This window comes from Lagenorhynchus albirostris, chromosome 19, assembly GCF_949774975.1.
Source record: "Lagenorhynchus albirostris chromosome 19, mLagAlb1.1, whole genome shotgun sequence".
NCBI lineage: Eukaryota > Metazoa > Chordata > Mammalia > Artiodactyla > Delphinidae > Lagenorhynchus > Lagenorhynchus albirostris.
The window spans coordinates 18,383,442-18,408,275 of NC_083113.1; the positions used below are offsets into that span (position 1 = coordinate 18,383,442).

Sequence of the window (24,834 nt, forward strand, 5' to 3'; positions counted from 1 at the left end):
CTGGGAGCTCTTCGCACGCACATTCTCTCATGCCTCTTTGATCCACGCTCTTCTCTCTGCCAGGTTCTGCTCTGGGACCAGACAGGCCAGACCGAGTGAGCATCACTGCTGTTGGGAAGGCAGTAGGTGCCGTGGGCAACAGCCGGCTGCCTAAGGATGAATCTGGGCTCTGAAGCCCAAAGCTTTATGGCCCTGGGCACAGCTCGTAACCTCTCTCACCTCAGGAGTCTTGTCTGTCAAATGGTGTAAGAGTACTTAACTCAGGGGGTTCCGAAAGTATTAAATGAGTGCTAAGCACTTGTGAAGTGCTTGTCTTAGTGGTGGGCACGCAGTGAGTGGCTGGGAGCGTTAGCCCCCATCAGTGTTTTCTGCGTGTCCATCCTGTAAGTCTCAGGACCTCATTTATTGTAAGAATTACATGCATTAAAACACGTAAAGGGCTTAGCACAAGACCTGGCACATGGTAAACTTTTGTTATTATTAGTATTATTCCTGGATGCCCTGGAAGGAATGCCCTGGGGCCTGGCTATGGACCAACAAGTCATCAGAGGCTGTCCTGTCTGCACTCGGGGCCGCTGAGCCATCACTGTGGCTGCCTTTTTCCGTCGGCACCCCAGCACTGGCCTCAGTCCCCAGAGACGCCCCCCATCACAACCACATGGCTTTGGGGAAAGTACAGAGCTACTCCACTAAAACGTGGGGCGGCTCACTCTAAGAAAACCCGCTCTGCCAAAGCCAAACATTAAAAACAAACAAAACAACCGATCTGTAGTGTGCCAGCAACAGAATCTGGATCGTAAGGTCACATTTTAAAATACACCAACGACAAGCCGATCAATCCACTGTTCACCTTGGCGCCACGGGTCACTGACAACGCTTCGCCTCACCCCGTTAAAACAAAATCCATCCCACTTCAAAGAATGAAGAAGGAACGATAATGATTAGAACATCACAGGGGAGGGGCTGGGGGACGGACGGAGTGGGAGGTTGGGGTTAGCAGATGTAAGCTTTTATGTACACAATGGTCCTCCTGTATAGCACAGAGAACTATACTCAATATCCTGTGATAAACCATAATGGCAAAGAATATTAAAAAAAAAGAATGTATATACATGTACAACTGAATCACCCTGTTGTGCAGCAGTAATTAACGTAACATTGTAAATCAACTATACTTCAATGTAAAGAAATAAATTAAAATCAACTACACTTCAATTTAAAGAAATAAATTTAAAAAAAAGAACATCGCTGGACTTGCCTAGCGGCGCAGTGGTTCAGAATCGGCCTGCCCATGCAGGGGACACAGGTTCGATACCTGGTCCAGGAAGATCCCACATGCCGCGGAGCAACTAAGCCCGTGCGCCACAACTACTGAGCCTGTGCTCTAGAGCCCGTGAGCCACAACTACTGAGCCCATGTGCCACAACTACTGAAGCCTGCACGCCTAGAGCCCGTGCAACAAGAGAAGCCACCGTAATGAGAAGCCCACGTACCACAATGAACGAAGAGTAGCCCCCACTCGCCGCAGCTAGAGAAAGCCCGCGCGCAGCAACGAAGACCCAACACAGCCAAAAATAAATAATTTAAAAAAAAAAGAACATCGCGTTGTACAGCCCCAAATGAATGGACGGTCTAGGCACAGGGTCAGTGGCTAACTGACATACCAAAAGAAAGCCGGGCAGATGTGCGTCTCCCAACGGAAGAACATAGGACCACACGTGAATTCTTGCCAAAAAAAGAAAGAAAGAAAGAAGAAGAAACCAAACCTGCATCCGATCAAGCTGCTAAATTTACTTAATTTATAGGGAATACAAAGAGCAGAAGGCTGTGCTGAGCTACACCAAACAGGCACAATCAGCAAAAACCCCAGCTGTGGGAAACTCACAGGACCTGCGACCCAGTTTCCTCCAATAAACAGCAAGAGAGAAATAAAGGTGTGCAGGGCCTCTTATAGACTGAGACAGACCTAAACGACTCATCCACCCACTGCGACATGTGGGCCTTATCTGGATACTGGATAAAACAAATTGGAAATAAAGGTGTTTATGGTATTTGTGGGACCACTAGAAATGTGAACACTGGTCATGTGGTGAGATTAAAGAACTGTTGAATGTTAAAAAAAAAAAAAAAAGAGTTCTTATCTTTTAAACTGAGAAATATATTGAAATAGTTATGGCTTTATGGTTACCAGGGGGTAAAGCGGGGCAAGGGGGGGAGGGATAAATTGGGAGATTGGGATTGACATATACACACCACTATATATAAAGTAGATAAAATAAGAACCTACTGTATGGCACAGGGAACTCCACTCAATACTCTGTAATGACCTACATGGGAAAAGAATCTAAAAAATAGTGGATAGGGACCTCCCCGGTGGTCCAGTGGTTAAGACTCTGTGCTTCCCCTGCAAGGGGCACGAGTCCGATCCCTGGTCGGGGAACTAAGATCCTGCATGAGGTGTGGCGTGGCCAAAAATAATTTTAAAAAAAAAAAAAGCAAGACTGGATATATGTGTATGTGTATAACTGATTCACTTTGCTGCAGAGCAGAAACTAACACCACACTGTAAATCAACTATATTCCAATAGAAATTAAAAAAAAAATTGATGGCTGAATTGACAGGCCATATGGTATACGCTTCAAAAGGAGAGAAGTGGATGGGGCTGCGGATGGGGCCCTCTTGAGGCTACTGGGTGTTGGGTGCATGGGGTTCATTGCACTACGCTAACCTACCTTCGTGTGTGTTCCAAGCTCTCCATAATGCAATGTTCATAATAAAGACAGGCAGCTCATAAAAAGTCAGGGTGTCCAAACACACACGTGGAGAGCACCATCTGTACCCCCAGGGCCAGCACATCGGGATGTGTTATTCCCGGTTCTCGTCTGCTCTCTTCCACTTAAGGAAGGGGCAAGTGTAGTCTCCTGGGTCAAGAAGTGAGTTTCCTGAGGCCTCAGGGCCTGGCAATATTGGAGACTGAAAAATAGTAGGATAGGTGGATTCTGATACCCAAGAAAATCTAATCTTAGAATGAAGGTAGGTTAACCGGCAGTGATTTATGTTCCAGGAGGTTTGATTTAAAATATAGCAAACAGGGCTTCCCTGGTGGCGCAGTGGTTGAGAGTCCGCCTGCCGATGCAGGGGACGCGGGTTCGTACCCCGGTCCAGGAAGATCCCACGTGCCGCGGAGCGGCTGGGCCCGTGAGCCATGGCCGCTGAGTCTGCGCGTCCGGAGCCTGTGTTCCGCAACGGGAGAGGCCACAGCAGTGAGAGGCCCGCGTACCACAAAAAATAAATAAATAAATAAAATATAGCAAACATTTTGGAAAATATCGCTTGGTTTACAAAAGCTGGCAGCCCCATAGGATTGCATCTAATGCACAAACCAGGTGAGATTTGCTGACTGGTCTCTGAGAAGTTCAGGTGCTTTTAACAGCTGGTAGCTACATGGGAGAAATCTGAAGGACACCCCCAACCCCAAGGGACCACAAACAACTACAGGCTCTGCCCGCCTTCTCAAGCTTGTTTCTGGATCTTCACCTGCCCACCCTCCCCCTTCCACCTTGATCAGTGCCACCAACAGCGGGTACCAGACACTCCGTTCCCAGGGAAGTTTCTGCTGCTGGGAAAGCCAGAGTAGCCTGTGTGGAATTTCCTCTGAAGGTGCCCCCCACCATCGGCCTTGCCTGATCCGGATGACAGGGCAGACCCCACACGTCCACACCTCCCGTGGGTAGAAATCCTGACTTGTCCAGGGCCCTTGGGGCCACCCACCCATGCAACTGGATACATACACTTTGTAAGTACTGGTTTCCAACAGATAAATGTAATCAAGGTTTATATGCTCAAAGAAGCCAACAGGATGGGACTGTTTCACTTGAAAGATCAGAAGAAAATTGTAACTAATGTTGTGGAAAATTACTTTGATATTGCTTTCTTGGTACCGAATCACAATTAGGCTGCTGTAAGAAGTACAGGGAAAGAATAAATGAATAGCAACAAATCAGCACAAACAGCCTGTGTCAGGAACACTTTGCTCAGGGAAAGTAATGTAAGCATTACTTAAGGTTTTATGACTGTGTTTGAGGTGATTTCCGTAGAACATCCAGGTTGCCCGTCACCCGGTATGTGGCGAGGGGGTGGTCCAGCTCCATCTACAGCCCGAGGAAGGGAGCCCAAGACCCAGGTGTGCACCTTGCCTGGGTTTGCCAGGCCTTTGCCATCCCTGGCTGCAGCGGGAGGGGAATCTCCGCTTCCTGCCATCCTACACGCCCTGCCGGCTGAGGCTCCACGCTCCCCTCCTGCTCACCACTCCAGCCCACCCCAGAAACCCCAGACATCCGGTGGGCTCCCACCCCACCAGTAATCAAGGAGATCCGCACGTGCACGCACTGGGGGGGCTGTGCAAGGCAGTGCTGGCTGGCGGGAGGGACAGGAAGCCACGTCTGCAGAAGGATGAGGGGCAAGGGTTCTGCGTTGCCAGCTGCTACAGCACGGTGGGGGGGTGTGTGTGTCGTGGCCACCAGACCCTGAGCCCATCCAGGAAAATAACACCTGTCTCCAGAGGACACCACGGATGGGATACACGGGTGGACACCACAGACGCACTCATGCCTTCTCTCCCAGGCCCGTCCCATAGAACGCAGATGTTCTGCCCACGTGTGCTCCAACCACGCATACTCACCATGACCTGTGCCGAGGATACACGGTGCCATTAACCCCGAGCCCTGTCTGAGGGCCCTTCTTTGGGAGCTCGCGTCTGCATATATAACCCGCAACTGCAGAGACCAACTCTTAGCGTCCCCGCGGGCACTGCCTGTGGAGCCCGGTTCCACTGACACAGTGAGCCGGCCGCTCTGGGGCTCACGTGGGGCTGCAAACTCTCCGCACAGGACCAACTCGGTCATGGGCCCCTGCTTTTGCTTCTCCAGAAGCCAGGAAGCAGCCAGACCCCCTTCGACAGCCACCCGCCAGGAGGGTCCGGCCCAAGCGTGAGTCAGCCCCACTGACTCACCCACTGTCTCCTGCAGACCCAGCGCCTGGGCTGCCTCTAGCTGACTCTCTGTGATGAGAGAATCAGCTCATCAGCCTCTCCCACCAGGGCCCCTGAGAGCAGCTGCCAGGCCCAGGGCCCCAGCTCTGGCCTCCCTGTGCTTCTTCTGCCTTTCCGCGTGTTGCCTACAGGCCCCCAGTCTGAGCCCGGGTGCGGGCTGCCCTGAGCGTGTGAGCCATGGCTGAGGGGGTGCTGGGCGGGGAGGCTGCAGGCCTGAGAGCCCTCCGCACTCAGGGCCAGGGGCCCCCGTGCCATGTCCCGCGCTCCTGTGCTACGGGCTGCGGGCAGGGACGGCACAGGAATCCCTCTGCCTAACTCCCCAGCCTCCACACCTCTCTCATTCTGTTCGTGTCCTGGAGCAGAGGGCTGTCATCACGGACTCTCCCCTAACAAGGCCTCTGGGACCACTGCTGGGAAATGCTGGTGCTCGGGCCTGGCAACCACGCTCTCCTCTCACCCCAGAGCAGAGTGATCCCTGGCCTTGGCCCCGAGCCGGATGCCCTCCAGCCCTGCCGTGCTCTCTGTGTCCCAGCAAGAGGGGCCTGGCCTGAGCTCCCCTCTCCACATCCTGACCACCCCGAGGCTCCAAAACCATCCTTCCTGCTCTCCCCTCACTGCCACCCCACCTCTGAGTCAGGGAGGGTGCTTCCCTCCAGTGTGTCAGGAGGAAGCAGGTGGGGGGCCAGCAAGAGCCACCTCAGCTTCACAAAGCCAGGAGGTACCCCGACCTCCCTGAATTTGAGGGGTCCCCGGGGCTGGGCAGAGAATCAGAGTCCCATCTGGGAGGCCCGGGCTCAGGGAGAAGGCATTCATCTTCGGGTGTCCGAGACCACGTGGCAGAGGCCCCGACAGGTGGCAGAATCCTCCTTAAATCTGGGTTTCACCAAAGGCAGGGAGCAGCTGAGCGATGGGCAGCCTGGCTGTCCTTCCCCAGAAGAGTGCACAGGCCAGAACCCTGGGGCTGGTGGGCTGACAACAGACACTGTGTGCCCACCCTGAGGCCAGGACCCCTGCCTTGGCACCAGAGCAGCGCGGAGACCTGCGCCTCGAGCGGGAAAGCCGGGGCCAGCAGACGGCGGGGCGGAGAGTGAGGGCTCACCTGGCACCTGCTGGAGGGCGAGCTCTGTGGGGTCCTGCAGGCTGATGAAGAGGAGGAGGCCCGCGGCTCCAAACAGCAGGATGGACGAGAACATGCAGGCCAGCCGCATCGTTCCTGCTCGCGGGGCCATCCGGGGCTCGCTCTGGGGTCACCTCTCGGGTGTGGGAGGCGCGTTCTTCCCTCATCGTCCACACCAGGTGTCCATCAGGCCACGGTCTACGGAGCAGCAGAGGAGAAAGACGGTCCATCACTGAGGCCCAGGGCCCCAGTCGCTGCACTTGACCAGCGTAATCCTGGATCCCTCCACCCTTACTCAGGTGCGTCCCTTTCACGTTTTCAAGCCCAAGGAGGTGAAGGGAAGCCCGGTCACCACCTGTGGCCAAGACACCAGCTTCCTGCCAGGGTCTCCTGTATCTGCACCCCTAGAGAAACCATGGAGAGAGACACTGCCCAGTTCCTGCCCAGGGGAGCCCAGGATGGAGCCCCAACACCCACAGCTGGGGACAGCGGTCACACCCCTGCAATGTCCAGGCAGGAATCTGGGTCCTTCTCCCTCGCAACTGGCCTGGTGGACAGAAAAGCTCTTGGGTCTCTCTCTGCCCTGGCTCCTGTTTACAGGGTGCTGGGGACAAGGGTCTCCATGGAACTGGAGGCTTGGAGAAGGAGCCTCCCAGGCCCAGAGGATGTCAGGGACTGAGTGACTCCCCACCCCCGCCAGCCAGAGCTTTCCCTCCCTGACAGACTGAAGGATGGGCTGGTGGGATCGAGGCTCCACTGGACAGTCACACCTGCAGGAGCTGAAGCTCTGGCCAGATCACGGTTGTCCCTGCTCTCAAAGCCCTGGGGCCTGGAGCTGAGACGGGGCAGCCAGACCCAGATCTGACAGACCCCAGGCTCAGAGGCTGTGTCCCTGCAGATGGACCCCCACTGCTCTGGCCGCTGCAGACCCAGAGCATGCCTGCGTGGCTCGTCCCAACCCTTGTTCCTCCTGAAGTAGAAGAAATTGCAAATACACCAGTACCAACCAAGTGACATCGGTTGGGCCAGGCTGTGGGTCAAGATGGGGGTACCCCAGGACTTCCCTGGTGGTCCAGTGGTTAAGACTCCATGCTTCCACTGTAGGGGGCGTGGGTTCGATCCCTGGCCTAGGGTCCCCTTACCTTCACTGGGTCCTACCCGCCCGGGCCCAGGGATACCACCCTCTTTCCACCCAAGGAGCCCTTGGGAACTTGCCCCTCCCTGGCACAGGGTAGTGCCCGAGGGAGGCTGAGGCCAGGGGGGCAGATTCCAGCGGCCTCCAAGAGCACAGCTGGGTGGCTGATGGGGCCCCAGACCAGATGTGCTGCTCGGCACAAGGATGGCCCCTGCCCAGGGTCTCCTTGGTGCGATACCTTGGTCAGGGAACCCATCTGCGACCTGGCACCCAGGTGCTGGGGGAGGAAACCCTAACTCTTCCCCCTCTGCATCCAACCTGGGGGGCGCGAAGCAGGAAATGATACTAAGAGAAGCCCCTCCCTCCTCTGCCCAGACAGATTCCCAAGGACTAGACGGTGCTCAGCAAAGCTCTGAGGCTGAGGAGAGTTAAACTGCAGGTTTAGATTTCTCCCCTCTACAGTCTCTGTAATTATTTTTTCACTCAGTTAACTTTAATTAACCTGCTCCAGGCCTCCACGCACGGGAACGTGCGTGAATGCCGGGCTCTCTGGGCTGGCCCGAGCAGGGGTTTCCCACGGCCTCCCAGCTTTTATGTCTGGGAGGCAGCGCTGAGCCGGGCTCGGTTTGCCTCTGGAGTTGGCTCTGGGGTTCCAGCTGGCCCTGACCTCGCTGCAGTGGCCCCTGCCGCAGAGAAAGATGGCTGCTTCCCGCCGTCACCAGGGACACTCCCGCCCTGGGCTTGCGGTGGGTGAAAATGGGTAGCCACGTGTCCCCAAAGGCTCAGACCCTGAAGCCCCTCATGAAGGGCTGTGGCCTCCCCCTCCATGGCTGCCCCAGATGGGACTGTCCTGGGGACCTGGCTCATCATCCTGCAAAGACACAGATGCGAGAGCGCAGGCCCCAGGCTCCGGGAAAGGACGAGGCCACTCTCAGCGCTGCCCACAGCATGCCCGGCACCCTGTGGTCTCCCAGGCCCTTCCCTCAGTGAAGACAGGCCCTGAGTGCAGGACCCACCGGGTAAGCCTATAAGCAAGGCCGCAGCTGTAAGGACACCCAGCTTATGCTGGCCGTGGTGTTGGCACACCTCCTACAGCCACACCGGCCTGCAGAGTCAGACACGAGGCCAGGAGGCTGATCTGATCTAAGGAGGGGGAGAGGGAAGGAGAGAGGAAGGCGGGACGACAGGATGGCAAATTGATGGCCAGTGTACACAGCGGCCCGGCTAAACAGCTAATAAAGAGCTGCCTGATCTCGACCCAGAGACTCTATTGGATGAGAAAAGGGGACTCAGACGCACATGTGATCATCATCGCACTGTCTGTACGGTGGCTGGCCCTGCAGAAGTGAGTACAGAGAGCTGGTCAGTCCCTTTTTCTTCCTAATCTGTCACGCCGTCGCGTCGCCGTTCAAGCCAGTATCGATTCCCCTTGTCCTGCAGCCACGACCTGTCCTCGCTTGTTTCTGAACCTGCCCAAACCAAGTCCGCCCAGTGGAGCCAGGCTCCAGCAGCCCATGTGCCTGGAGCCGGGATGAGGACCACATCCCCGCCCCCAAATCTGGGGGAGAAGAGAACACAGCCCCAGGACCTGCACCTTCACCGTGGCAGGAGCGTCAACCATTCAAGCGTCTCATTTCAGTGACTCTTTTTTTTGTTGGCCCCCAAGAGAATATAAGCCCCTTCCCCCACCAGCCCAGGGAAGCTGGTGTTCGAGTTGTGTTTGGCTTCCCCTGCCCAGACCCAGCCCTTAAGCCTCAGACCCCAGCCTCCCCCCGCAGCCCGCCCACCCACGACACTCCTCCCAGTGGGGGCTCTCACTGAGAGACCATCTGATTGGCTAACTCCCTGCTCCACGTAAACAAGAATCAAAGGTTAGCATGCCTCCCCTCCTGGGAGACTAGTTCGCAGTCTGGCTGGGTCTTCAGTGCCCCAGGAGGGGGCCAACATCACATTATCCATAGGCACGTCCTTCCTTTAAAGGGAGGTAGCTGAGAGGTCACCAGCAGACCACCAGACACTCCAGAGGGTATGCACATCTGATCCACTACTGTGCCCGTGAGGGTCCTTGTCTTCAAAGTCACACGTTATTTTCAAGGCCGTGGGGAGAGCTGTCCAAAGGCTGTCTCCCTCTCCAGGGAGTTGAGCTGCTGCCTGGGAAGGGGACACCACACTCTACCACAGGCTGGGGCCGGGCTGCCCGGGGGCCCATAAACACATTCACCGGCCTCCGCCCCCAGCTGGGAGGACTGGTGCATCCTCTGCACGCACTGCATCACCCTCGGCTCTGATGACAAGTGGAAAAGCCTCCCCTACTTCCCTGCTTCCCTTCCAAGGCCAACAGACAATAAGAAAATTCAAATAACTGGGGGTGGGAGGGGGAGGGGGGAGGCAAGAAAAATAAACAGCCCGCTGAGTTTTCAGAAGGTCCTGCCCTTCTCCCAATTCCTAGCGCTCCCAGCGGCTTGTCTCCCTGAGGCCTGAATGACACCACCAATTTTTACAGTAAGAAAAAGAAATCCAATTAATCTTGTAAACACCTCCTGGGACACAGGGCAGGGCCAAGGATTTCTCCTATTTCCTTATTTATCTGCTTTAAAAATTCGTCTCTAGAAAATTCACTTCAGGGCACAAGCAAGGACTTGGGAATTCAGCCAACAAAACACACGCACCTCCAGTGGCGAAGGGCCGGCAGGCGGACGGACGGACGGCTCCAAGGACACACTTGCCTGTGGAGGCTCCAAGGCCCAGACACTCGCCCCAGTCACCCAGAGGACGCTGTGTCCCGCTGGAGGCAGCAGGATGCATCCAGCCACATGCCCACCGGGTGCACTCACTTGGTGTGCAGACCCCGGGCCCAGAAAAGTTCTCTGTCTAGTCAGTCTCCTTCCCTAACCGGCAGGAGCGAAGCAGGAGCGAAGAATGACGTCCCTCCCGGCTGAGGGTTCCAGGAGAAGCTGCTCATCGGGAGACAGGCTGCTATGGCAACTTGAGGAGAAGGGAGCCAGGCACTGCCGTCACCTTGAACCCGGCACCAAGCGTTCTGCCAGGGCAGCAGAGGGGGCTGCGCCTCCAGCTCTGCCCCGCACCGAGGCCGGCGCTGGGGCTGACCTCCCGGCTTCCCTCCTCGGCCTCCTGGCCTCAGTAACGCATCTGCTCTTTGCTGAAACAAAGCACACAGCCCAGTCCCCTGAGAACACCACCTCCATCTGTTTTGTCAGACGAGTTCTTCCATGTGTGTGGTTCCTGCTTACTTCTGAGATGGGGCTCTTCTTGATCTCAGGTCCTTAAAAGCCTGCAGCTAATTATAACTGCTCTCACGGCAGTGGTGGAAGCAGCAGCAAACTCTGGGACGAGTCCCTCCGGTTTTCATGCCTAGGCATAAAGTTGCAATGCTCTGTGAGGATGACAAATGGCTGCAAGTGCTGAGACTCTGAGGCGGGGCTGCAGACTCCTGCCCCACCGCTGCCGTGTGTGTGTGTGTGTGTGTGTGTGTGTGTGTGTGTGTGTGTGTGTGTGCGCGTGCGCGCTGACCTGGGTCCTGAAATGGCCAGGGCCCAGCCTTGGCACACCCAAGTAGGCATGACAGCACCCCATTCCTGGGGGAAGCAATTCACCTGATATGCATCCCCTGTTACAAGGCAGGGAGTCCTTCCAATCCCCCATGCTCTCTGCAGGGGGAGGGAAAGGGGACGCTAAGGTGAAGGCCGAGGCATAAATCAGGCTCAAACAGCCCCAAGCCATATCCCCACTGCCCCACTGGGAACACCACAGGCCAGCTTCCCACCACTGCGCATACAAAGAGGATGAACGGAAGACGAACAGCCACAGCAAGAGGGTCCTGAGAGCCTGGCCAAGCTGTCACAGGCTGCAGTGCCTTCCACTGCTACTCTGGGTATCATCTCTGCCCAGAACATCTTATATTTTCAGGGTGTTTTATGACAATGGAACAGGGTCGTGGAGTAGTAATTCTACAGGTAGAAAAACTGAGTCCCTCCCCACCCCTGCCCTGGCTGTACCTCCAATCTTGTGAGCATGTGTACCTCAGTTACAGCCCTTCCCCCACTGTGTGGAGAGCATTCACATGCCTGTTTCAGACTCTTTGCTCATCTCTGTACTCCCAGCACTTAGCACAGTGCCTGGCACAGGTGATCGATAAACTTCGCTGCATGTTGAATGAGCATGAGTTAATAGACAGAGGTGATTGGGCCATCTGGAGAGAGGCACTCCATGAACCTGGAATTTTAAAAAGGTCACTTATGTTTCAGGGAGCTGTGGGTTTGTTTCGATCAGGTCTGGCTTGGAATCAGGTCCAATGAGTAGTCCAACCCTATGACTGAAGAAGAGACAAGGAACTGAGCTCCACCAGGGAGCCCAATGGAACCTGACAGCTCCCAAACACCCAAGGCACACGCACCACCAGGATCCTCGTGTTGGTGGGGCAGGTTTCCAATCATGGGGCTTGAAGACTCGTAGACTTGTAGAGGTAAATGACGACTCTGTTTCTATATATACACGCATATTAACACACACAACACGTGCACAAGCAAATATACAAGTAATTTAGAGGCTGTAAAATGGATGATTCCCAAACCTTTAAAATACAGTAGGATGACAGGAAACTCCCAGACAAAACTGGAGGTTGAACGTGTTGATCAAAAGCCAATGAAAGCAACACATGGTGTAACATGGATGAACCTTGAGGACATTATGCTACGTGAAAGAAGCCAGTGACAACAGGACAAATACTGTACGATTCCATGTAGTCAAATTCAGAGACAGGAAGTAGAATAGTGGTTACCAGGGGCTGCAGGGGAGGGAGGGAGGAATGGGGCATTATTAATTAATGGGTACAGACTTTCAGTTGGGAAAAATGAAAAAAGTCCTGGAGATGCAGAGTGGTGATGGCTACACAACAATGTGAATGTAGTTAATGCCTCTGGACTTAAAAATGGTTAAAATGGTAAGTTTTCTATTATATATATAAATAACAGTAAGGATAGTAATTTTACTGCAATAAAAAAAAATCAATGAAAGCAAACTGAGCAGAAATCACTATGTTATCATTTTGCTCATCCCACAGGTGACTGGGTGTGGGCCCAGAAGCTGAGGAGGACCAGAACGGTCAAGTTCACGCCTGTGTGAAACATGACCAGGACATAGAGGAACTAAGTTTACGAACCCAGGCAGCCCCCACACAAGCGACCAGATGTCACGGGATGGACACAAGGCTCAGAGTGGAGCTCAGGTTCTGGGCCTGGCTGCCCCTCCAATTAACTGTTGACCCTCAGGGCTTGATTTTCCTAACCTTGAAATCAAGATGCGTCCAAAATATGCACTATAGGTGAGTTTCCAAATTCCTTGCAGCTCTGGAGTGAGACAAACACCTATCCTGGAGAATAGAAAGGCACCTTGGGAATTTTATTTGCCTGAGGCCACTTTCAGGTCCCTCCCCCACACCTGCTGACTACCCCTTGCCACAAATCTGGGTCAGTGCTGTGCCCCTATGGACCAAAGTTGCCAAGCTGTTTCTCTTCGAGATAACTCTGTCCTTATTTGAGGGGGCAAGGGACGCTGATGCAAGTGTCCAACTGAAAAATGTGTTCTCAGGTTCTTTCTGATCTACTCCTGAGGCCTGGGTGGTTGACGCGAGTCTCTCCTGGGTCCACTCTCTACCTAGGTTACCACTGCTCTATGTTTGAACCCACTGAGCCCAGTTGGGACAGTGTCTCACCTAATGATAAAAATCATTTTAAGGCAGAAATCTAAACAGGGCTAATGATTTGAATCCCACTGTATCCATGGTCAACTTTGTCATTTAAAAATCTTTAATGCTTAAACAATGTAAAAGGGGCAGCATGAGGCGTCCTTGTGGTGATGGAAATGTCCTCTGTCTCGACTGTATCAATGTCAACGTTCTCACTGTGATATTGGACTGTAGTTTTACAAGATGTTACTATTGGGGGAAACAGGATAAAGGGTACACAGTATTTCTCTGTATTACTTCTTACAACTGTATGTTAATCTATAATTATTTTGAAACAAAAAGTTTAATTAAAAAAATCAAGAACTTAAAAAGAAAAGGTACTGGCCTTTCAGCTCACGCATAATGGAAGCCCATTCTAATGTTGTGCACGTAAATAACAGATAACCATTTTCACGGATTAGCGCCATCCTCTGTTGAGTAAGAAACATTTTAAAGGTAAGGGACTATGCCTTTAACGGGAAAATTTGATGTGTTAGCAACTACTGGTTGATCTTTGTGTTTTTTTCAATTGCAAATTGCACTTTAAAAATGCAAACAATTATTAATATTGATTTGGACTAAAACCATATTGAATTTCAATGTATTTCCGGCTCTTTCATGAATCTCCCCCTGGATAATACTCTTTTATCATAATCAATGATAAAAGAGTATTTGCATGCTCGATTTCTTTTCAGTGAGGGACGCTGAAGAGGGCTGATGTGATCCATGGATACTGAACTTCACAGGGACAAGGTTGGCTCCAGAGTCCTCTGCCAGGTTCTCAAACTTAGCAGCTGGGACAAACTTTCAGGGCCACCTTCCCCTCTGGTCTTTATCCAAACCGATATTACAGAGCACAGGCTATGAACAAATGCTCAAGGCCTGGAATGGGACTTAGTGTCACAGTTTTTAGGGGAAACGGAAAAGGAACAGACATTTGTCATGCTTTGTTAACGAACGTTCCAGGCACTATGTGGGATACCACATAAACATCTCATTTAGCTTTCACACAATAACCTCTTGAAGTGAAAATCTTTATCCCTATTTGTCACAGGCTTTGGTTTTCTATAAGGAGATGCTGTGATGGAGTCTGGGGCTCAACATCTATGAAGGGAAAAGGGAGGAAGGGGGAGTGAGCAGAAGTCGGTCAGGGATTCAGGTCCAACATAGCCTGGATGGGAACTCTGGAGTAGGTGCTGGCTGTCAGAGCACCTGCAGCAGGCAGAAATGGCTCCGCCTGGATGCCTCTACCTTACTCAGTAGCTGGATGTGGGGTGCCCAGGGAAGGGCATGACTCGGGATAAGGCAGTTTGCTGCAGATCCCTAAGGAGCTGATGGCTGACCACCTGTCCCGCGGGTGGTCAGTGAGTCCTTCCTGGAAGGGGATCCAGGCAGCACATCTCCAAGTCCACTGCTCTGTTTTACAGATGATAAAATTAAGACCCAGAGAGACTGTCAAGGTTACACGGTAAATAAGCCATCCCAGATCTGTTTGTCTTGCTTCTTCCAAACAAAAGCGTAGATCAGATTATCCTGACCTTCAATTACTGAGGCATGAAGGTTTGAAAGTCTCCAGAGGAACATGCAGAAAGTTTGACTGCGTAAGCAGATACCTTTGTTTCACCTGCAACGCGCACGACTAACATCCCTGCAACACGCATGCATGTGTCTGGGTGCACACACACGCTTACTTCTTGGCAATTAACTCATTGCTAATGGTAGGCGGGGACGTGGATTATCTGGGTTAAAAGTTCCCCTGACGGTACAGCCTGGAGAGCATCTCCCCACAGTAGAGCCTCTGGATCTTGCGAAGCGCAGCAGACGACGTACGAAGCCGCACGGCCTCCTTTTACTTTTAGAAAGCACTGAGCTACTCACACTTTCCAAGCTGCTTTGAAATCCACAGCCACAGCAGGGAAAATTACAGGGAGGAAAAAATTGCATATTTACTTCTCAAAATTGAAAGTTGGGGTATAATATGAACAGAAAGGAGTGTATGAGTAAACCCAGAATGCCCTGGGCCCTGGCAGAGTGCAGCTGCCTCTAGTTGCAAACTGAATCCACAGACTCCAGGAGTAGAGAATGGCAAGGAGGCTTGGCTTCCTTCCAGGGAATCCCTCTCCCTGCGGCTGGCGCAAGGAAGCCCCAGAGGACTTGCTTTTGTGCTCCCAGCTGCCAAAAGTGCCTGGCACAGAGGAGGTATTCGGGCAATGTGTAGTGAGTGATGAAAGGCTAGGAGGAGGAGGGAGGAAGGGAAAGGATGCTTGTACACTAAGGCCGGCTGGGCGCTTTGAGTTGAGGTCATGTGGAGCCCAGCAGGTGTGCTCTGGGTGTCCTGTGGGAGCAGGCTGGCCTTTCTAAGCTGGCGCCAAGGCTGACCGCCACATTCATGATTCCTACTAGTCCAGCATGATTTCCCCTGGAGCTCTTCTCAGAACAGGCTGCTGGTTCCTTCCGATCTAAGGGCTCAAAGACTAAGGATATGGCAGAATAACCAAGTTGTCTCTGTCCTGACTGTTCCGTGGAGAAGTGGGTCTCTCTCAGGCTATCAGGATGGGGCCAAGGCTGTGAGTGACCTGGAAGTCCTAATGAGCAGCTATGCATGAGGTAGGAGCCTGCCTTCTCCATGAGACTCTGCCTCATGTCTCTTTCCACTTGACTTCCTGTATTTCAAGTCTCCTCCCCCTCAATGCCTTTTCACCACAGGGTTGGAAAGACATAAATTTAGGACCAACCTCCCCTCCCTTCCCTCTCCCCCGACATCCAACGGTACACTTGGTCCCATGCTCCTGTCCTGTCCATCTTTTCCAGCCCCTCAGTGTGGCTGATTCAGCACCGGGGTCCTGGACAGCTCCCCACCTCCACACCACTTCTGGCAGTGCATGTGCTGTCTCTCCCTTTTCAAAACCGTCTGAGGGCACCCCGTTGCCGAATAGTCCAAGTTTAAATGTCTCAGCATGTCCCACAAGGCAAGTGAGTATCCGGTCTCATCTCTCACCATTCCCTGACAGCCCCCAGGCTGGGTGAGAGGCATCCAAAGAGCCCCTGGGCTTTCCTCCAACACAGGTAAGAGTGAGAAGTTAGTGTAGAGAAAAGACCACTGGGCTCTGAGTGTGTGCTACTCTCAGCACTAAATTTTCTCCCTGGGAGACTTTGGGGATCATCATTTTACATCTCTGAGCTTCAGTTTTCCCAACCAGTAAGTAAGTCCCAGGTGGACTGATACCACAGGGCTATTTGTGAAGATTCCTGCTGTGATGGGATGCTGTCCTGGGGTGGAGGAAACAGACTCAGGGCAGGTGGGGTGAGCTTCTGAGTCCCAGTCCCTTCCCTGCAGGGCATGTGCTCTCCATGGCTGGTCTTGCCCTTCTCTCCAAACAGTTCTGCTGACTTCTCTGCTTACCCTGAACAACATACAAAGCAGGGGGAGGGGTTCTGGTTTTTCTCTCCCTGAGCCTGCAGCCTCTTTTCTGCTGCCCTGCGTCCTGGATGTTCTCATCTTTCAGCTTCAAGGACACAGGTAGAAAAGGGGCTAAACCTTTATGATCCCTGGACATGGCACTCTATGGCATGTTTGCCAGGCTGGAGTGGTGGGCAACACCCAGTGAGCTGGGAGCATCTGAAAACAGAATGGCATCAACACAGGCCCCACGTTGTGCCCTATACCACTCTGCATGCAAAGGGTCACTTGAGCCTTGACTTTTTACATGGTTGCTGAAAACAGGAAGACACAGGTGCAAATACACATTTTTATGACGGGACTCAGACTGGCCAATCGATGGTCTTCAGTGAACACTTGTTTAAAGCAGCCCTGTCCTATAATAACCGTAAGACATTTTAATATGAAAATTCTTTTAAAGTAACCCTTGGTAGCAGATCCAGACCTTCAGATTTTCTGGTTTGAAAACCTGGATTTTTAACTTGATATTTCCTGATTCTTAAATTGGTAAGTAATGTACATTTTAAAAACCGACTCGACCCAATAAAAACTCATGTCCAAGTTGGATTTGGCCCGGGGTCCACCCATTGCCAGTCCTGCCATGAAAATTATAGCCTGGATTGGGGAAAAGCGCCCAACCTCTGGCTAAAAATGATGCCTAACAGTTCAAGGAATTTTTGTGCAAAATCATCTGAGGGGAGAGAAAGCTTGTGAGTCAGCTGAAGTGGAGTGAGACTGCAGCAGCCTCGCTGGTCAGGAGCTGCTTCCTACAGCTCCGTAACCAGATGGCACTCACGCAGAAACAGGGCCTTCCAGCCCAGGGCATCTGTCTCCACCTGGAGGACAGTCACTGTGGTAGGACAGGGGAGTAGTGACACAGTATCCCAACCCAGCAGCCACACACACACACACACACACACACACACTCACACACACACACTCACACACTCACACTTGTATGCGCCTGTTACGGGTTGAATTGTGTCCCCCCAAATTCATATGCTGAAGCCCTAATCCCCAGTACCTCAGAATGTGACCTTACTTGGAAACAGGGTCATTGCAGAGGCAATTAATTAACATGAGGTCACACTGGAGTAGGTGAGCCCCTAATCTAATAGGGCTGATGTTCTTATGAAAAGGGGAAATCTGGACACAGACATGCACACAAGGAGAACGTCCTGGGAGGATAAAGGCAGAGATCTACAAGTCATGAGATGCCAAAGACTGCCAGAAATCCCTCAGAAGCTCGCGGAGAGGTCTGGAACAGATTCTCCTTTACCACGCCCAGAAGGAACCAACCCTGCAAATACCTTGATCGCAGACGTCTACACTCCAGAATGGTGAGACAGTATTTTTCGGTTGTTTAAGCGCCCCCCTCATCGTGGTATTCTGTTATGGCAGCCCCGGCAAAGGAATACAGCTCCTGGGGCAGAAGGCTCAGCCCCCACCCATAGGGCAGCGTCCTCGGTGGGACAGGAAGGAGCTGGGGTGTTGCCAGGAGACCAGCTCTTGCCTGGTTCGGTGGTTGCCATCAGTTGTGTGCAGTGTCAGACTAAGCGTTTGCCATGAGCCCTGTGACAACCAGCATGTGTTTGGAGGTGAGCAATAGAAAACCCAGCTCGGTGGGAATCCCGAAGTTTCATGGTGTCACCAGGACCCAGGTCCTTCCTGTGGCTCTACCCCTCTGTCCTCAGGCAGGTTTTATCCTCACATGGCTCCTTCACGGTTGTGCGATGGCTGAGCCGCGGTCCAGCTCACAGGCATCCTCGTTACATCCAGCAGGACAGAGGGAGCCCCGTCCCCAACTGGATCCCAAGACAATGGCACCCCTGGGGCTGGGGGAATGCCTTCTGTTGGCGGATGCAGGCCTGGGTTACTGGAGCCAGTGGGATGGAACTGGCCTCCCTGGAGCTGAGGGTGGGGTCAATCCCTCCCAAACCCAGAGACTAGGGTACGAGCTGGGGAGGGGTGATCCAGAGCTGGCCACTGAGCTCACTGCACAATTATCTCCTTTGCTCCATATAAAAGCCACACGAACAAGTATAACCCCCATTTTACAGATGAGGAAACAGACTTAGAGAGGCTGAATAACTTACCCAAGGCCACACTGCTAGGAAGTGGTGGAGTCAGATTTGAATTCAGGTCTAAGTCCAAAGGACGTGCTCTCCACCACTCCTCCTGTTGAGCCCTGGAACTAACCCTGACTGTGACCAAGGAAGCCACACGCCAGGTACACGCCAGCACAGACCTGTGTCGGTCCGTGGGGAGGTGGTCAGGGCTGCTCTGCCGCTCTCGGGAGCCCTCTCTAAGCCGCACCCTGCCCGCAGCTCTGGCCTGCTGGCTCCCAAGCAGATACTGGCCTTGGTGAGAGCTTGAGGGACAGTGAGAGCAAGGAAGGTCCTAAGAGGGCCCTCAGCTCATGCGTGGAAGTGTCCGTAACTACATGTGTGCACACACATGTGTGAGCGTGCAGACGTGTCTCTGTGATTCCGTCCTGTGGACTGAGTGGGTGAAGGGCCGGGTATGTGTGCCTGGCCTGGGTGAGCGTGTGTGTCAGTGGACGTGTGAGTGTGAGTGGATGCGTGTGCGTGTGTGTGCCCCTGTGTGGCGCGGTTCCAGAACCTCCCACCCCTCTGCCCTGTGACCACCAGCAGGGAGCACTCCAGCTGCAGCCCAGGCCGCTCCCAGCTCCTGGCCACCAGGACACAGACCACAGCAGCCCTCGCTCCCAGATCAGCGGTGCTCCCGCAGCCCCAGCTGCTGCCTGGGGTCAGGCCTCCTTCCTGGCAGAGGAGAACAAGGCTCCCTTTTCTGCAGGGCCCGGAGGGAAGGTGGCGGGAGGGTGGGCTGCGGGGGGCAGTGCTCAGGGGTGGCAGCCCAGAAAGGCCATCTGTGCTGTGCCTCCCACTCTCCCCACTCCGTCCCTTTCCGCCTCAGGGTGCATCACTCTGGCGACCCCTGGGAACTGGAAGCTAATTTTCCATGATCATTAGCGATGGAAAGACCTCAGGTTCTGCCTTTAATTAAAGTCAAACGTGAGGCTGAGGAGCAGCGCTGCATGCAGGCATCCTCTCCTCACTAGTAAAACCATACGCAAGTAATTAAGCCAGGCACGGAAGCCATAATTAAAAATTTCACAAACCCCCTCATTAGCTGAGCAGCCTGCACAGAGCAGTGGAACCGAGCCCCCCCTCCTGTCGGTAGCAGTTCCTACAGATGGTTGATTGGGGCTGGGGGAGGGGCCAGGCTGCACCTAGCTGACCGTGCACCTGGCAATGAGCTGACAAGACTCCTGACCTCCCAGGCCAGCAGTGATGACCTCTCACCTCTATCTAGGAAGCTTCTAGCCAAGGGCTAGGCTCCCAGAGTGTAACGGGTGGATCCATGTTCATACCCCCAACCCCCCCACCCCCAGGTCAAGGAGGACCACGACACAGGACCCTGGTCCCAAATCTCACAGTCTCCCTGGCTCGGGTCCCATCTGTGCAGGGCGGGATGCACTGACGACGCGGGAGAAGGGTCTCAGCTAGCGATTAGAGATGGCGCCAGTCGGACATCCTCAACCCCCGCTACCCCCCCAGTGTGCCCAGGAGGGAAACGGGACCCTCGGATGGAGGCAGGCTCAGCAGATCCCTTCTCTCTCCCAGCAACTGTGTGTCCCTTCAACTCCTGCCATGCACACAGGTGTCCCCAGGCCTGGTGGCCGCTGTGCAGCAAGTGACCCACCTGAAGACAAAGGCCCTAGACAGGATACCTCCACACACCCCAGAAACACTCCATCAGCCCCAGCTTCAGTCAGCTTTCAGACAGCTGTGAGTGGGGTGGCATGGCAGCCTCGCTGTTCCAGACATTCTCTGGCCCCCTCTCCCCCGGCCCGAGTCTCAGCCCCTGTAGACATCTGGTCCACCTCTTGTCCTGAATCGATCCTGCCCTGCCGCTCACCGCAAGCATAATCTCCACGTGCCCTCTAACACTGCCACATGAATATTCACTTGTCCCGATCGCCGCCACTTGTTTTCCGTCTGGCCTGATCAATGGCGCTCCTCTGAAGGAACTGTTCTCGCCAGAAGCATTGATCGACATCTGGGAAGTTGCCCGGCGTGCGTGGGGACAAGATGTGTCCTCCCGGCCATGACCAGCTCACCTCATCTGCAGACCACTGGCCCTGTGCTGGGCCAGGGCATCCACACAGCCAAAACTGGCTCTCAGCAACTGGCCCTCCTTTTGTGGATTTGGGGATCTTATGGGGCCACAGGAAGTCACGGAGCCCGAGATCTGAGTTCTGTCCTGCTCAGGTCAGTCTCCACCCAGAGGAGGTCCCATCTGAGCCTTCTGCCAGGTCCCCGAGCTGAGCCCTTTCCACCATCCTCGTGGTTCAGGAAATGTCATTTCTCTTCTGCCTCTTCTCTGGCAAACAGAAGGGATGCGAGCCCTTCTGCCAAGGGTCCTCAGACACATCCCTCACCGCCCTCCCCCCCACCCTGCTCCCAGCATGCTGTTCTCGGAAGCTGACCCAGGGCAGCTGTGCTTTTGTTCCTCATCTGTTCTCAACATGTTTTGACGGTCAGCTCTGCAAGTCAGCTCAGGGATCCCTTCACTTCATTCACCCTCCAAGCCAAGCTGCCCTGATGGTCAGAGCCCTCGCCCCACTTCCTCTTACTGTCCCTCCACATTTCCTGGTTACAAACACAACTGCCTAAGAACCTGCACTTTCAGCCACCGACACAGGATGGTACACAAAAGTGAGCCAATACACTTGGGTGGGGAAGGGGACCATCCTACTGATACAAACCATATATAAATCTTACTTTTTGACCCAATTTGATTTTTTTAAAATAAATTTATTTATTTATTTTTGGGCTGCGTTGGGTCTTCGTTGCTGCACATGGGCTTTCTCTTGTTGCGGCGAGTGGGGGCTACTCTTTGTTTTGGTGCGCGGGCTTCTCATTGCGGTGGCTTCTCTTGTTGCGGAGCACCGGCTCTAGGCTCACAGGCTTCAGTAGTTGTGGCTCGCGGGCTCTAGAGCACAGGCTCAGTAGTTGTGGCGCACGGGCTTAGTTGCTCCACGGCATGTGGGATCTTCCCCAACCAAGGCTCAAACCCATGTCCCCTTCATTGGCAGGTGGATTCTTAATCACTGTGCCACCAGGGAAGTCCCTCCCAGTTTGATTCTTTAAAATTCATTGTGAAACATTTCAGATAGACAAAAAAATATTAAAATAATATAAGGAACAACCAGTGCACTTACCCTTAGCTTAAAGAATAAAACAATTACCAATATTTGGAATCTCTTTTGTACCCCTTCCTACTACTTAACCCCTCCCTCCCCCCTAGAGGTAACCACATGTGTTAAATACTTAATGAGCACCTACTATGTGCCTGGCACTGTTCTAGGCAATTAGGATCTACTGGTGAACAAAACAAACAAATATCCTGCCCTTGTAGAATTATATTCCAACCAGGAGAGAGATAGTGCTACGAACATGATAAATGAGTAAATTACAAATAACTCTAGAGGGTGATAAATGCTATGGAGAACAGAATAACAGCTGGGTGATGGGGATGGGAGAGCTGGAGGCTAGAGGCAGTCTCAAGACCTAAGCATGTGGGAGGAGGCTTCCTTGAGAAGTGACATTTGAACCATGTGGGTATCTAGGGAACAGCCTGTGCAAAGGCCCTGGAGTGGGAGCATTCCTGACTCCCAGTATGTTGCAAAGAAGTGAACATAAGGAAGATGAAATGAGATAAGGTAAAAGAAGTAATGAGGGGCCAATCATGTGGGCTGTTGAAAGGATGTTGCCTTTGACTCTGAGTGAGATGGGGGACAGTGGAAGGATATTATGACTTGGATTTCAGCAGGACCCCTCTGGCCATGTAGATAGGCAAGGGCAGAAGCAGGCGGGTCAGGGAACAGGCAACCATAATAATCCAGGTGAGAAATTTCAGCTGTAACATGAAAATCTGCGTCTGCCATTCTCATGAGAATTGGTACTCTTAGAAGAGGTCTTTATTATGATGTTGAAAATTATATGTTTTTACTTTGTTGCTCTGATATCAATGTGTATCTCAGGTCCACTTGCTGCGCTTTTCTCATGTAAATATTCTAGTTCCTGAGAAAACTGTAAGTTACTCTTCATGTCAAGCCTGGCCCTCCCAGCTGTTTTTCATACCTAGAAGTGCAGGAAACTCAGTTGCCTGGTATATGTGAATGAAATGGAAATGAGATAATGAGACACATAGTGATGACTGGAAGGAGGGCGATGGAGTGGCCAGGCTGCTTGGGTCCAAATCCCAGCTCCATCACTTACCAACTCTGTAGCCCTGAGCAAGTGACTTAAGCTCTATGTGCCTTGGTTTTCTCATCTGCAAAATGGGGGTAATAATGGTTTCCTCCCAAAGTTGTGATAAGGACTAAATGGGAAGTGCCTGGCACACAGGGAGTGCTCCATCATGTTAGCGGCTGCTTTGGGGAAGATGAACAGCGCTCCCCGAAGCGTTCCTCTCTCGAGCAAATCCATCAACCTGGACCTGGAGAAACAACTCCCTCTCGCAAAGCCTGAGTGACAGCAAGAAATGGGAGTTGTGGAAGCTTCCAACGGGGGTCTCCGAGAAATGTCTCAGGGACTCAGGCTAATAGGCAGACCCACAGAAAAATGTGACGCTCCTGGAAAGGGCTTCCATGAAACTGGCCCTTGAGCATGTCTTCAAGAAGGGAAAATGAGCAGCCGTTCCAAGCACTATGCCTCTGCAGCCGGCACTGGCCTTGGGCTACCTGTACTGCGTGTGTCATGACGAGCAACGGGGTTGGTATATATTTCAAAGTACCGTGTTTGCAAAACTATTTCAATCATGTCTGCTGAGTATGCCAGACACTTCAGAATGATCAATTTCAAAAGTTTGATGCAGTTGGTCTTTTCGCTGATGATTAAAAACATGGTAACGTCTACCTTCAGCCCGTTTACTCACCAAGCACTTTGGACAATTTCAGCTCAGACCAAGAGAACCCAGTGTGCAGTCCAAATTCAGAGAATTAAGAGAACAGCACGGCATCCAATGCATTGGGTTTGGGTGGGTGTTTCTGGTTGTTGTGAGGTGTTTTGTTTTTTTTTGTTTTGACATAATTATTTTACTAGCAAGGTTGAAGTCTTCTAAAAAAACCTGGCAAATGCTGAAGCTTGGCAGGGAATGATGGAGTATATTCTGAAAATATTTGTGAGGTTTTCCCTTGTATTCACACACACACACACACACACACACACACACACACGCGCACACACACACACACACACAGTCCTTGTCTTGAATTTGGCATTGCAAACACACCCTTAATGGAAGTCTAATATTATTTTCCAATTCAGCTCATTTACTTCGAAGAAATTTGACTCCAGTTCAGAGACGTAATCTATTCTACTGATAGCCTCCAAGGCTTAGGAAAACAGCACTTCCTCTCTGATCACCTCCTGAGCCAGGGATTACACACACCTAGGTAGCTATGCACGGTTTCCTTTATCACCCATTCAGCACAGCTAATAGCCAAATAATAGATCTGACCTTTTGCAAAACTTTTAGCCTTCCACCCTTGTAATGAATTCCTCTGGGCTATGTTCTCAGTTTCTTCACTAAGGCAAGGTCTGGCTGCCGTCAAGGTAGCTTTCATGGGAATTTCCAGTAAGGTGAGAATCTGTATCCTTTAGGATTGCAAGAGTTTTGCACAGACTCGTGACAAGATCCTGATGATGCTGGTTTCTTTCATGTGACATAGAGAATGACGTTTTGCAGGAAAAAAAAATGAGACCCACAGGTTTTAGAATAAATTTCATGTGATCTTGGTCCAAAATATTTTAAGATAGGAGGGTGGTTTGGCATTGACTGCCCAGATTTTCCAGTGCCTCAAGGAAGGTGACCCCATCTTTGCAAGAGACATAAATCTACCCTTGATACCAGCCTCATGTGTCATCATCGTCAGCTACCTCAAAAGGGACAAAGAAAGCAAAACCTGAGTCTTGATGCTCAATTTGATTTGCAGATGGCAGTGGGACCTCCATGGCCAGCAGCCAGAGGGTAGTGGGGCAGGCCCGGCATCCATCCACACCCAGGCTCCAAGAAGCAGGAACGTGGTGGTGGTTTGTTTCACATAAAAAGTCGTGAGCACAGTGTAGTGGCGCCTGTGGTGATGGAAATGATCTTACTTTGATTTCCAGCTTGTGTAGTGTTAGGACCAACTTCAACTCTTGGAATGGATAAAACTGAAGATGTAACAAGCTCACAGTCCCTTTTCTGTGCTACTCTCGAGTAAATACAAAAATCAAACTTTTCCTCAAAGCATATCCTCTCTTTAAAACAGAAAAT

General features: G+C 52.4%; 1 protein-coding gene across 1 annotated transcript in view; it reads right to left on the reverse strand.

The window, feature by feature from the left end:
• The window catches only part of CHST8 (carbohydrate sulfotransferase 8), a 120,741-nt gene that overhangs the window by 59,083 nt on the left and 36,824 nt on the right, over positions 1–24,834 (reverse strand). Inside the window, exon 2 of the mRNA XM_060130940.1 lies at positions 6,151–6,366. Coding sequence (XP_059986923.1) covers positions 6,151–6,280 — 130 coding nt within the window. The 5' untranslated portion in view covers positions 6,281–6,366. The remainder of the gene's footprint in view (positions 1–6,150; positions 6,367–24,834) is intronic.